General features: G+C 40.7%; 1 protein-coding gene across 2 annotated transcripts in view; it reads left to right on the top strand.

Moving 5' to 3' along the window:
• Positions 1–3,330, top strand: part of slc35f4 (solute carrier family 35 member F4) — a 72,013-nt gene extending 68,683 nt beyond the window's left edge. For both annotated transcript variants that reach the window (XM_057860467.1, XM_057860468.1), the window contains exon 7: positions 599–3,330. In XM_057860467.1, the coding sequence (XP_057716450.1) occupies positions 599–840 (242 nt within the window). In that variant the 3' untranslated portion in view covers positions 841–3,330. The remainder of the gene's footprint in view (positions 1–598) is intronic.
• Positions 3,331–14,385: the final 11,055 nt, after the last annotated feature.

Raw genomic sequence — 14,385 nt, forward strand, 5'->3', positions numbered from 1 at the left:
AAAGAAACGTCATCATATGCAAGTTCAAAGACTGATATTTATATACAAGTTAAAAATAACCCTGTGAGAAGTTCATATAATTCATAAATTTCAAATTAATTGTATTATTAATAATGATAGCAATACATTTTAAATTCATATAAATAATAATAATAGTATTACATTTTAAAGAAGTTAAGACATTAATATAAACTAATAAATTTTGGGGGTTTTTTTTATTTTTTTGACCCTGCCTCTTAGAAGAATCGGAATCGAGAATAGTTTGGAACCTGAATCGAAACATGGAACCGGAATCCTTCAATTTCAAACAATGCCCAACCCTACTCGTCCCACGGTTGGCGGGGGCAGTGCCATGGCGGCAAAATGCCGCAAAATCAACAGGAAGTGACGCAATATCAACAGAAATTTTCTACTTATATGATATGATATTAGGTTTGGTGGCTGGTTTTGATTATTGAGGCAATAAACTACGCCTATAAGATCAGGCGGTTATCGGTTTAACTGACTGTTTTATACATCCCCTTACAGTTACTTTGTAATCAATGACTTTTTTTGTGTTATTTTGTTTACCTTGCCCCTCTTTGCTTCCTAACTGTAGCTATAGATGTCCTTAAACACGAGGTGATCTTCAGCATGGTGCGACTGGCGGCCACGTGCATCATCTGCCTGGGTTTCTTATTGTTGCTGCTCCCAGAAGAGTGGGACTCGGTCACGCTGCGTTTCCTGGCCACCATTGCGGACAAGAAGTCTGAGGATCACGGCGAGGAGCTCACCGAGTCCAGTGCACACACGAGGAGCCGCAGTCGAGCCAACGGTGCTGTCTCGCTTCCCTTAGCGTGACGTGGCGATGCAAGCTCCTCTTCCTCCACTGCCCACCTTAGGAGAAGAAACCGCTGACAAATTATTCGTCGAGGATGCATCAGTGTCTCCAGCTCCACGTAGCTGACTTAAAGAGGGAGTTTTGCAAATGAAAATGGCGGAAAGTAGGGATGTCCTGATTGCATATTTTGCACCCGAGTCACCTGAATTTGAGAATCTGTCCACAGCGAGACCCAATCTGATACCGGGAAAAAAAGTTTTTGTTTTTGTTTGAACAAACGTTCCAAACATGTTACAGTAGTTTACTTTTTACAGTACTTTCTCTTCCGCTTTTTCCAGGAGTGTTGTGGCGTATAAAACGTATATTTTTAATCTTTTGGCAATGCCATTGTATTTCTGGATTATTCTGTTACTTTTTAGCCCCTACAAAGAAAACTAAACATAAATTAGGCCTGAACAATATTTGAAAAACATTAACACTGCGATTTTTAGAGGGCAAATAAGTATTTAGTCAACCACTAATTGTGTTGGAAATGTGGGGAAAAAAACAGAAAATCACATTGTTTGATTTTTAAAGAATTTATTTGCAAATCATGGTGGAAAATAAGTATTTGGTCAATACCAAAAGTTCATCTCAATACTTTGATATGTACCCTTTGTTGGCAATAACGGAGGCCAAACATTTTCTGTAACTCTTAACAAGCTTTTCACACACTGTTGCTGGTATTTTGGCCCATTCCTCCATGCAGATCTCCTCTAGAGCACTGATGTTTTGGGGCTGTCGTTGGGCAACACGAACTTTCAACTCCCTACACAGATTTTTTTATGGGGTTGAGATCTGGAGACTGGCTAAGCCACTCCAGGCCCTTGAAATGTTTCTTACGAAGCAACTCCTTTGTTGCCCTTGCTGTGTGTTTGGGATCATTGTCATGCTGAAAGACCCAGCCACGTCTTATCTTCAATGCCCTTGCTGATGGAAGATTTTCACTCAAAATCTCTCGATACATGGCCCCATTCTTTCTTTCCTTTACACAGATCAGTTGTCCTGGTCCCTTTGCCCTTTGCAGAAAAACAGCCCCGAATCATGATGTTTCCACCCCCATGCATCACAGTGGGTATGTTCTTCGGATGCAATTCAGTATTCTTTCTCCTCAAAACATGAGCACCTGTGTTTCTACCAAAAAGTTCTATTTTGGTTTCATCTGACCATAACACATTCTCCCAGTCCTCTTCTGGATCATCCAAATGCTCTCAAGCGAACCGCAGACGGGCCTGGACATGTACTGGCTTCAGCAGGGGGACACGTCTGGCAGTGCAGGATCTGAGTCCCTGGCGGCACATTGTGTTACTTATAGTAGCCTTTGTTACTGTTGTCCCAGCTCTCTGTAGGTCATTCACTAGGTCCCCCCTTGTGGTTCTGGGATTTTTGCTCACCGTTGTTGTTGTCATTTTGACGCCACGGGGTGAGATCTTGCATGGAGCCCCAGATCGAGGGAGATTATCAGTTGTCTTGTATGTTTTCCGTTTTCTAATAATTGCTCCCACAGTTGATTTCTTTAGCATTTTACCTATTGCAGATTCAGTCTCCCCAGCCTGGTGCAGGTCGACAATTTTATCTCTGTTGTCCTTCGACAGCTCTTTGGTCTTTGCCATAGTGGAGTTTGGAGTGTGACTGGCTGAGATTGTGGACAGGTGTCTTTTATACCAATAATGAGTTAAAACAAGTGCCATTAATTCAGGTAACGAGTGGAGCCTCGTTAGACCTCGTTAGACGAAGTTAGACCTCTTTGACAGCCAGAAATCTTGCTTGTTCGTAGGTGACTAAATACTTATTTTCCACTCTAATTTGGAAATAAATTATTTAAAAATCCAAAAATGTGATTTTCTGGGGGTTTTTTTTCTCCACAGTCTGTCTCTCGTGGTTGAGGTTTACCCATGTTGACAATTACAGGCCTCTCTAATCTTTTCAAGTAGGAGAACTTACACGATTGGTGGTTGACTAAATACTTATTTGCCCCAATGTACCAAGTCTTTTCTCGCCAGATCAAAGCTACAAAACTGTCAAACATGGTTAATTTTAAGTACCAAACGCCATCTGAACTGGTGACCAAGAAAAGCAGCAGGAGGGAAGGTGAGAGGCCGTACGAGAAGGAAGCAGAGAAACGTTTCTCTTTTATATTAAAAACCAGATTTTCACCCAATTCCGATCCTCTGAAAAATGGCGCGATCTGCCCAATTTCTGGTCATGTGATCGATCGGGACATCCCTAGCGGAAAGTGTTATTTACTTTCTCGGTAAAGCTGTCACACTGAATCCCTCGCATACTGACTGACCTCTGCCCTGCTCTGCAGAATGTATTCTGTGAATATAAATCCAGGCAGAGACAGTTTAGCTAAAACCTTTATGGATTTATTTATTTAGAAGGAATAACATGTAGAAATGCATTATATAAGAAAAACAAAGTTATCTCACTGGCAATGTACAAGTATTTTCCTTTGTTTTTAATATTAATAAAACAAGTGTTCGCAAGACATCAACTGTCGTGTCACTCAATCACACAGTCAATAAACCAATAGCGTACCGCACACAACACATCACTCTTGCTCATTAACATTCATGACGTTAGCAATTGTTGCTAGGCAGGTCAAGCTCGCATTTTTCCCTAATGCAAAATGCATGTAAATAGTGTACGAACGAGATGTTTACTGAGCTAAACCTACAAATTCTGTCCGAAAATTATGTCCCTGGTGCCAAATTCACTTGTAAAGATGTGGAAGAACATACAAATGTTCAGTTAAAGAGATGGCTTGAGTGTCGAGGCCAGAAAAAGGAAAAAGACCTGACTTGATCCATTGGGAAACTTTTTTATCGACATCTTTTTTTGTGTGTGTGTGCATTGCCTTACGGCACTGACAATTACATTGTCCTGTTTCAACCATCCTTTACCACCATATGCCCCGTCTTTCTTATATATTATATCCTCTTGTTGTCTTTTGTCTCTGACCGTTCTTGGAGGTAATTTATATTGCTATTTTTGTGTATCAATCGCAAATGCTACTCGGTGACAGCCAACAAACACTTTTCATGTTTTCATTAATAACAAATCTTGATTCTATAATTTATTTACACTTCCCCCTTACTAAAGTTGTTTTTTTTCACAACAGAAAAGGTAACAACAGAGGCTGTCAGATACCATTTTAATTTTTTTCAGGTCATTCATTGTCAGACAGAAACAGCACGGCAAAACGCCACACAAAAAAATAAGTAAAAATTCAAAATGGCTTACCTCTTTGTCCTCTGTAGGACCATGGCCTCGAACAAAATGTTTGCTGCATATTAAGGTGAATGACTTCCCCTTGCTGGCGTTAAACTGTTTTTTTTAATGTCCCCACAAGTTTATCCATTGTTCACATTCTTTCCTCTTTTTTGGCTTTGGGAAACATGAAGAAAACATCCTTCATATGTCGTAATGTCTTGAGTCGTTTCTACAAGTTCCATAGCAGCAGTGTTTACTCGGCATGTTCTTTTTTGAAAGATTACCGGCAGAAAACAAGCAGTACTAACATGGCTTGCATGCGAGGGCGTGTCTATGTTGATCCACTTCCAGTTTACAATGGGGGCGTCATGATCTAAAATGAGTATTCGTGCGGTGCGCTATTGATAACTTGAAGCAGGGATGTTGAAGAAGAAAAAAGTAGAATTTTTAAATTTCTTAAGGAAAAAGATGACGACCAATCCAGGAACAAAATGAAAGCAATAATCACCTAAGCTTTATTTATTAAGAAAAGAACAAAGCATTACAGATAAATTATTGAAAAATCATACAATGTGAGTTGCGGATTTTTTTTTTTTTTTTTTTAAGATTATGTCTCTATAAGTGGAAATACATCTATGATTGAAATTTCAGACCTCTACTTGTTTTCTCAGTGGGTGAACTTGCAAAATAACAAGGGATGCAAAGGTAGGATAAGCAGGGGAATGCATTTCCTTGCATATTCTTGTAAAGCACCATACCAGTATTCGCTCCTTCTATTAACAAGACACTTTTCCAGTTTAATGATAATAAGGGACAAGGTGCGTCCCTTGAAAGCTCAATAAGGGACACGTATTGTTGTTTCTGAATATTGGACGATTCCGTTTTTCAAGTGACAGTTGGCAACCCTACTAGGAATTGAACCCGAAATGCCCCAAAATCAACAGGAAGTGACCCGATATCTACAGGAAGTCCGTGATGCCTCAAAATCAACAGAAAGTGACCCGATACACCAACCATCACAGCTAAGTTACTCTCGCAGTTTCTCTAGAAATTGCATATTCTAGGTAATGTTATGATTTGAAATACAAACTGTAATGGAAATTGAGAAGAGTGCTCTGTGCTGCAATTTTTCCATCTTTTCTTCACAAACACACACCATCTGTGGTAATCATGTGTGCATGCCTGCCGAGCAAAAGAAAAAAGCCTTGGGGGAATGTTAAGCTGCAGAGCATATACTGTATGATTGGCACGTTAAAACACACGCACACAGTATTGACATTACAGTATTACTATGGTTTCTGAGCACATTTAATCAACCAAGACCTTAAATGAAGCATTTAACGAGGTGCTATTTAAATAAATCAAACTGAACAAGAATATTACTTCAGTGTAGATCAGTTGTACAGTATTGCCAAGTGAAGTTCATATTTTTTAACCCAAAAATTTGTCAAACAACCTCGCTCCCTACCTAAGGGGAATGCTCAAAACATCAAGCATTCTGTGAAATACTCAGGAGTTTCTATAGAAACAACATCACAACAACAAAGCGTTGAACAAAAGCTTGGCTGAGATCGTAAACAAGTTTATTTGTTCTTTATCACAATCATTTTGTTGCTATGGTACTCAAGTGGCAGTCAAGCAAAGACTGCATTCGTGAACGAGTCATGCTACACTTATAACGGGAAGAGGTTGGTACAGTAGCCAAAACTTTGACTCTACTAAGAGTAGCGTTACTTCTAAATATTATTACTCAAGTAAAAGGAGTCAGTCAAAAAATGTACTTAAGTAGAAGTAAAAAAAAAAAAAAGTATTTGGTGAAAAGATTACTCAAGTACTGTAGCAAGTAACATTGTGAGTAACTGCTTGCAATGTCTGATTTTTTGAAACAATGTATGAACTGCTATTATTCTAGGTTACCATAACTTATTACATGACCATATTAGGCCAAACTAAAAAAAAATACATAAAAATCGCAGAATTCCGACTACACAATTTAATGAGAATCACTTGTCCAAAAAGCATGACTGCCCTGTAGTGGAGGAAAAAACATTTCCTACCATGAAATGAAAAGGATCATATCTCCAGTTTTCCATGGTTTATCAGTCCCAAATAAAAACGTGGAGGGAGCATGAAATAGTGATGTACCGAAAGGCCATATAATACACATGTCTATATTTCATTTTTTTATTTATTATTTTATTACACTATTTTCCCGATTAATGCCCTCTGCCTTGGCCTTTTTTTTTTTTTTTTAATTAACGATCAGTGGAAATAAAATATAGTCCCTTCTCCCAAGTACTTAAACATCTTCCAAAATGTTCTACGCCCCCAAGGCTCGAGAAATTTTGTTTGAATGTGTAGATTTTGAAACGCTTTGGGAAGGTGTGTTCCCGGCAGCAGTGAGCATTTTGTGGTGAACTCTGAACACGTCCTATACCAGAGGTGCCGGCGTTGTCGTAGCATTCTGTTCGGTGGACGTCAGGGCCAGTGAAACCTTGACAAATGCGCCTTCTAGAAAGTTTGGGACACTTGAAAAATGGGTCTCACGCCTCCACTTTCAAAGCTAAATGAGATCTCGATGTATGTTGGTGTGGAACTGTAGTTAAAAACAACAAAAAACGATTCCGTTCTCACCGAAACTAGTAAAGCTCTCTACAAGGCTATTACAATCTCTCATATTCCTTAAATAAGATTCAGTTTTTGTTTTTTTTAACCTGTCCTGTTCAGCTGCTTGGCACAGAGAATGGAGATCTGATTGTCCGATTGATCTGAACAGTTTTAATGTATCACATGAGAGTATGACATACATCCATTGTGATCATTCAACATACCTCGTTTATTAGAAGAACGCAGCGAACAGGAAGAGGTTATGGTGGAACAGAAGAAAAGAGGGAGAGAATGACAGAAGAATCACAAACAACAATAAGAAATACATTAAACGCCTATTCTAACTAACTATGAATATGTTGGTGCTATCGTTAGCCAGTAGGATTTCCGCTTGACACCATGTGGGGAGCCTGATAACCAAGGAAAGAGGAGGGGGGGTGAGATATAAGTGATTGGGAGGGGTGGAGTGTACATAATTCAGCCATGTGGTCTAGAACGCAGTATTTGTGTGAATTCCTTGTGAGTGTATGTTGGCATCCTATTCTATGCAGTCTCATCGCTAATCCTGACACCGAGGTTTTCTACTTGAGTGTGTCTAATTGCACCTAGTCATGTGTGAGTCCCATCCAACATATGATATTCCCGCAGACGAGTGGAGATGCCACGTTGGGGGGGGGGGGGGGCATCCCTCCTCCCGCCCGCAGCCCAGCAAAGGGGCCATCGTTATTCCCCAGGGATCCAGGGTGGCCACCCACAGCCCTATCAACCGGCCTTAAGGGACGGGATAAGGGGACACACCACCACCCCTCACGTCCACCTGGCCCGCGAGCCATAGCTGCAGCCCCCCCAACTGGCATGGCAAATCGCAGGAACCCCAATGGTCCACCGAGCCCAGGACAGGGCAGGGCAGGGCAGGACGCCTCGCCGGAGCAGGCGATACCCAGCCAACCCACCGGCATCCGGCCAGCGACCCACGCCGGAGCACAGGGTGGACACCCAGGCAGAAAAGAGAGGGAAAGGCGAGATCGGAGCCCTGACACCCCTCCGCCCCTCCACTCTCGCGATCGGCGGCCCGGGCAGAGGAGGCCACGCCCTGGGAGCAACGCCATAGAGAAAAAGTGTGGGACCCACGTACCACTATTACTGTGGCACCTGGCAGCCATTACTCAGCACCGTAATGGGGTTGTGTGGGGAGGGCAGTGCAGTGTATGCATTAAAATAGGAGAGCCCGGCTTGGGGCAGTGGGACCGCTGCATGGAATTTCTACCCAGCCGCCCGTCCCACCGCCCTTTGCCGGAGCTCTCCCGTGGAGTATGATGTATGTGGAACATTTTCTTTGCTGTTTTCTTGTGAAAAAAGTGGAATTGATCAAGTGGGGCAAGTACTAGCGGCGACAAAGTCGAGCGAAGTCGAGACCGGCTGGATGAAACAGTGACTGGCAGTGGGCGTGTGGAAGTGACGGAAAAGATGTGACAAAAACAGGAAGTGGTTGTGCCATAAAATTATTGTACTAAATCACAGCAAATGTACATTTGCATTTAAATACAACTTTATTTGTATACTGCTCGCTTGATTAAACTCCAAACTACTCACTCACAGGCTCAAATGCAATGTACTCGATGTGATGCAGGACATCAATGGAAAGCAATTTCAGAACGAGCGCGTAGCAGGGATGAGGCATATTTATTTTCTTTCATTTAATGATTTATATATTTCTTTGATACCTCAAAATACTTCATAACCGCAAAAATGTTGGCTGTGAGCCGTTAGTGTTGCTTCTCGCTGTGTTTCGATTATGTCATCACGAGAGGTCTACAGATCTTCACACTATTTGGTGGTAAACTTTCGGCCTTTTAAGCGAAAATTAAATTTTAGCTATTTTAGGCCAAAGGTTTTTGGCGCTGAATTTTCGGTCACATCTCTAGCTTGAAATTTGCACTTTCGAGTCATGTGTACTCAATGTCAAATAGTTTCATTTTTACGGGTTCAGAGACAGTTTAGGTTCGCTTCATGGGAATCACCCTAGTCCTTGTCAAGTCCGTCGGTAAGCTAAATGACTCTTCTAAGTCTTTAATGCATGTTTTGGGACTGTTGGAGTAGGCCCGAGTACCAGAAAGAACCCACACGAGCACGGGGAGTTTATGCTTTCACCAATGAAGAAAAACTGAACACAACTCAGGGCTGTGAGGCAAATTAGCTAACCACTAGGGGTTGATTACCATAAGGCAAACAGACAACTAACTTGATCACTCAAACGTCACCTAACATGTGATTGCCTAGCGTACACAGTCAATGAGGTGACGTTTTCAACTAATGTTGGGATTATAGCGACCTCTGTTGGCGAACTCCTCAACATTGTCACATACAGTATATCACACTAATATATTCTCAGACATCTGTCTCAATCTGGGTACTGCATAATCTTCATACAATACATGCAATATTTGCAATATTACAGTATAGCATATTTGCACTGTTACATCAATATCTTTTAATCAAGTAGCCTAACGCAATGTCTTGGACCTTTTGGCCTCAAAACCCATTAAGGAATACAGCCCAGCTACGCCACCGGTATGGACGGTCTTTCTGTTAAGGCAGTAAACAGGACACAATCACATAGCTGAACAGTATCTCTCGGTGCCTATGAAGGGCAAGGAGCATCATAAAAGACTATACACACACCCCACCTTCCACATCTTCAACCTGTTGCCCCCTGGCAGGCGATACAGGGCCATAACAGCCCGAAACAAACAAACAAACAGAGAGACAGTTTTCTCGATGAGCTGTCACCATACTCAAGTTTGCCCTGAAATGTCTCTGTCATTGCATTGCTAATGCCATAATATTGTCACATGCGTCTCACTAAGTAATATATTCTACAGTATAATAAATTTATGAGGCCAAATGGGTTCCTTGAAGACTCTCCAAATAGTCCACAAGGCAGCAGGCGGTGTGGAAATGAAGATGGACATGTTTGTTCTACCTGAACAGGTTAAGGCTTTATTTCACATAGACGTCTTGTGTCTACTCTTCCAATGTACTCATACAAGGTCAGTGAAGGATTTAAAAAAAAGAAAGAGAGAGAGAGAGAGAGAGAGAGAGAGAGAGAGAGAGAGAGAGAGAGAGAGAGAGAGAGAGAGAGAGAGAGAGAGAGAGAGCCCCTATCCCACTTAGTTTATACACTGCTGGCCAAAAGTATTGGCACCCCTGCAATTCTGTCAGATAATGCTCAATTTCTCCCAGAAAATGAATGAAATTACAAATGCTTTGGTAGCAATATCTTCATTTATTTTGCTTGCAATGTGCCTACCGTGCGCAGTGTCATCAATAAGTGTAAAGCCCATAGTAATGTGCCTAACCTCCCTAGATGTGGACAGAAAAGAACAATTGGCGAGAGATTTCAACGAAAGATTGTGTGGATGGTGGATAAAGAACCTCGACTAATATCCAAACAATTTCAAGCTGTCCTGCAGTCTGAGGGTACAAAAGTGTCAACCCATACTATCCGTCGGCGTCTGAATGAAAAGGGATCCTATGGTAGAATACCCAAGACGACCCCACTTCTGACCCAGAGACATAAAAAAGGGCCAGGCTGGCGTTTGCCAAAACTTACCTGAGAAAGCCAAAAACGTTTTGGAAGAATGTTCTCTGGTCAGATGAGACAAAAGTAGAGCATTTTGGGAAAAGGCATGAACAGAGTTTACAAGGGGGGAAAAATTTAAAGCATTCTAAGAAAAGAACACGGTCCCTACAGTCAAACATGGTGGAGGTTCCCTGATGTTTTGTGGTTACTTTGCTAACTCTGGCACTGGACTGCTTGACCATGTGCATGGCATTATGAAGTCTGAAGACTACCAATAAATTTTGCAGCATAATGTAGGGCCCAATGAAAGCTGGGTCTCCCTCAGAGGTCAAGGGTCTTCCGGCAGGACAATGACCCAAAACACGCTTCAAAAAGAATTAGAAAATGGTTTGAGAGAAAGCACTGGAGACTTCTAAAGTGGCCAGACATGAGTCCAGACCTGAATCCCATAGAACACCTGTGGAGAGATCTGAAAATAGCAGTTTGGAGAAGGCCCCCTTCAAATCCCAAGAGACCTAGAGCAGTTGGCCAAAGAAGAATGGTCTAAAATTCCAGCAGAGCATTGTAAAAAAACTCATTGATGGGTACCGGAAGCGGTTGTTCGCAGTTGTTTTGTCTAAATGTTGTGCTCCCAAGTATTAGGCTAAGGGTGCCAATACTTTTGTCCGGCCCATTTTTGGAGTTTTGTGTAAAATGATAATGATTTTTTTTTTTTTTTTAATTCTCTTTTGTGTTTTTTCATTGCAAGCAAAATAAATGAAGATATTAATAACAAAGCATTTGTAATTGTAATCATTTTCTGGGAGAAGTTGAGCATTATCTGATTGAATTGCAGGGGTGCCAATAATTTTGGCCAGCAGTGTAGATGCCTATCTATCTGCATCGTCAAGATGTGATCACGCTCGACTTTTTGAAAGCAGCTAGCACAGTGTATTACAAAGCGCCGACACCCTGTCCATCTTCCCCCAACAGATTGTGGTTTCCCTATTATCAGCTATACAACAAGGTAATGCTTTGGTCTACTTTATAAAATCGCTACACAGGTAACTGTATAAATTGATCCATGTCTTATAACTCTGCACATACACTACACTTCTCAGACATCTGTCTCAATACTGGGTACTGCAGAATCACTCACATATTTTAAACTTTTAAACAAATTACGTCACAATGAAAAAAATGGCGTCTGTAAAAGTCTAGATATCTACCTCCTAACTATCGCTTAATTGTATTTTTCTCGTTACTGTCTCATTTTCCCCAATATTTTAGATGACAAATATTCGATCCAAACAAAGAAAAATTGGGAAAAAAAAAAAAAAAAAAACGTTTAAAAGAGTATATATGAAAAAGAAAATCTCGACCACTCCTTGGTGTCTCCAATTTCTGCATCGCGATCCTTGTTATATTACCATGTTTCATCCATAAAATCTCAAAAAAATCCAGCTGTGGCCATTCACAGCTGTGACTGACTCTTGAAACTTGGTGATACAGCCTACATGGAGTTTTTGGATCGAATTGAGGGTCTCAGAGCGGAACTTCAAGTCACCTGAGTGTTTTCCGCCATATATATTGTTAGCATTAGCGAACCTTTGCCATACAAGTTTGCCTATTGTTATGTTGTACTTAGATCCTTATGATTTTTTTATACAGCTTGAGGGCAAGCTCAGGTATTTAAATTTATTCTTAAATGCATTTATTGTTCTTGTGAAATGAAAGTGCGATTCTGCATAGTTTGGAGAAAAAAAAAAAAAAAAAAGAAACTCAGGGTTCTTAATTTTGTATTCGCATCTAATGATCTTTTGAAAGTGCAATCTTAGCATGCCTTTGTTTTACATCCCCGAAAATTTATTCTGCAACGCATTAAATGTCCCTAATCCGATGACTCGATTATTCAAACTAACTGATAGATTAATCGATTATTAAAATATTCGATAGCTGCAGCCCTATACCGTACATTTATGACAATACACATTCTTGCTTCATTTCAACATATTTACTTCCCACCTTCTGGTGCAAAAATTCCTTCAACCTTACAGTGTACATGGCAGTATATTGAAATGAATTTAAAATGGAACAATTGAATGTAAAGTCTCAGTCTACTCAGCCGAAGGCACTGGAGCATTAAAACAAGTCATTCCCTGAACAAGGCAAATCCACCAGCAAGAAGTCAATGACTGCAGACTTGAGGAGCCAGTCTGGCGTCGTATTGAGGATAAAAAGAAACAAGCCTTTTCCAGCTGGCTACCCATACACACTAGAACTTAAAGCCAAAATCACAGTGAAGGAGAAGAACCGAGAGGTCTCGGTACCCGCCGCTCGGCGTGGACACTTAAAAAGAAGGTAAAGGATGCTGTGTGAGCAATTGGTTCCAATTGACAGAGGATTGGTCATGGTCAGCCTTGTGAGTGGAAATCCACGTGAGAATGTAGCATTTGGGGTGGTGAGGGGGCACAAGGGGCCAAGAGGACAATGGAGCACTCAGAAGAGTCTGGATGCTGAGGAGTAGAGGGGCACAACCTCTTCAGATTTGACCTTTCAGCACTGGTTATGCATTACACTGAATGTTGATTTTTTTTTTTTAAGTTCCCGGAGAGCAAAAAATATAGAAAAAAATCGATTCTGCGATATATCGTGATATTACGTCACACAATTCTATCGATTCAAAATCTCTTTGTATCGTTCCTTACACGTGTGTTTTTGGTGAAAATAAAACAATTCAGTGGCTGCACTTCTACTCCCGTCCAGTAGTTGGCAGCGTACAGCAGCATTTCCTTGCAATCTGCTGAAGTAACAACATTAGACTAATCAAAGTACAGATTTGTCTACGTCGCCTTCTAATGGTTGCTTGGATGAGTCCTTTTATAAGTTTGAAATGTGGGCACATTTTGACTTTTACTGCAAAAACAGAGGCATGGAGTATTTAGAATACTGCATTTAATTAGGTTTGCACGACAAAAGTGAAAATGTTATCATGAAAGCCACATGTTGTTCAAACAGTAAAACAAAAATTACGAGTGCTGGATGAGGTTTCAGGAATAAGTTGTACTTGTGTCGATTTTGATTTTTTCTAAAGTGATAAACAAATATCGCAATAATCCTTTTCAAGTGTAGTATCGCGATTAATCAGGATCTAATCATGACCTGTGAATTGTGATACGAATCATATCCACTGATATGAGGCAATACACACCCCTAGTGATTATTGTCCAATGGCATTTGAGAATAGTGTACGTATTAGGAAGTTTGGCTAAATGTTACTGACAGCTGTGTTGAAAACAAGCTCTCTAATGGAGTTAGTTCACCTATATTAGGGGTGTCAAACTCATTGTTGGCAAAATAACTCGCGAGCTGCCATTGACGGCGCTTGACGTCCAATCCATTTTGACTGGGAGGGCCGCCAATGGCACCCAAAGATGAGCCTTCACAGCTAGTGCTTCCAGTATACGTGGATTGGACCTCTATCGTTGTCAATGGCAGGCAATGAATTCATTTTGCGTTCCTTCCATATAATTTTAAGATGCTTACGGGTCACTTCATGTAAAATTTGGATTATTTCCTTTGTGTAAAATAATAATGATTTTTTTGGTTTTTTTTTTTCATTCTCTTTTGTGGTTTTTCATTGCAACCAAAATAAATAAAGATATTACTACTAAAGCATTTGTAATTGCAATCATTTTCTGGGAGAAATTGAGCATTATCGGGTGCCAATACTTTTGGCCAGCACTGTACTTTTATGGCGTCAATGTCAAAATAAAAGCATGTGATTTTGTTAGTACAGTTAGCCTTGCAAGCAAGACAGTACTTCTTAATTCACTGATACATTGTAAAGTACTGTCTTGCCAACCAACTGTCCAACCACTTTCCCGGTCATCTGATGTTCCAGCCAAACAGGAGAAAGAGGCGGGAACTACAGACAAGACCAGAAAGCAAGTATCCGGTTAAATACAATGTCTGAGTGTAAAGCAAACAGGTTTTCATAGGATCTTTCCTAGATTGATATATGCAGTATACAGTGCCTTGCAAAAGTATTCGGCCCCCTTGAATCTTGCAACTTTTCGCCACATTTCAGGCTTCAAACATAAAGATATGAAATTTAATTTTTTTGTCAAGAATCAACAAC

Source organism: Corythoichthys intestinalis, chromosome 15 (genome assembly GCF_030265065.1).
Source record: "Corythoichthys intestinalis isolate RoL2023-P3 chromosome 15, ASM3026506v1, whole genome shotgun sequence".
NCBI classification, from domain to species: Eukaryota; Metazoa; Chordata; class Actinopteri; order Syngnathiformes; family Syngnathidae; genus Corythoichthys; species Corythoichthys intestinalis.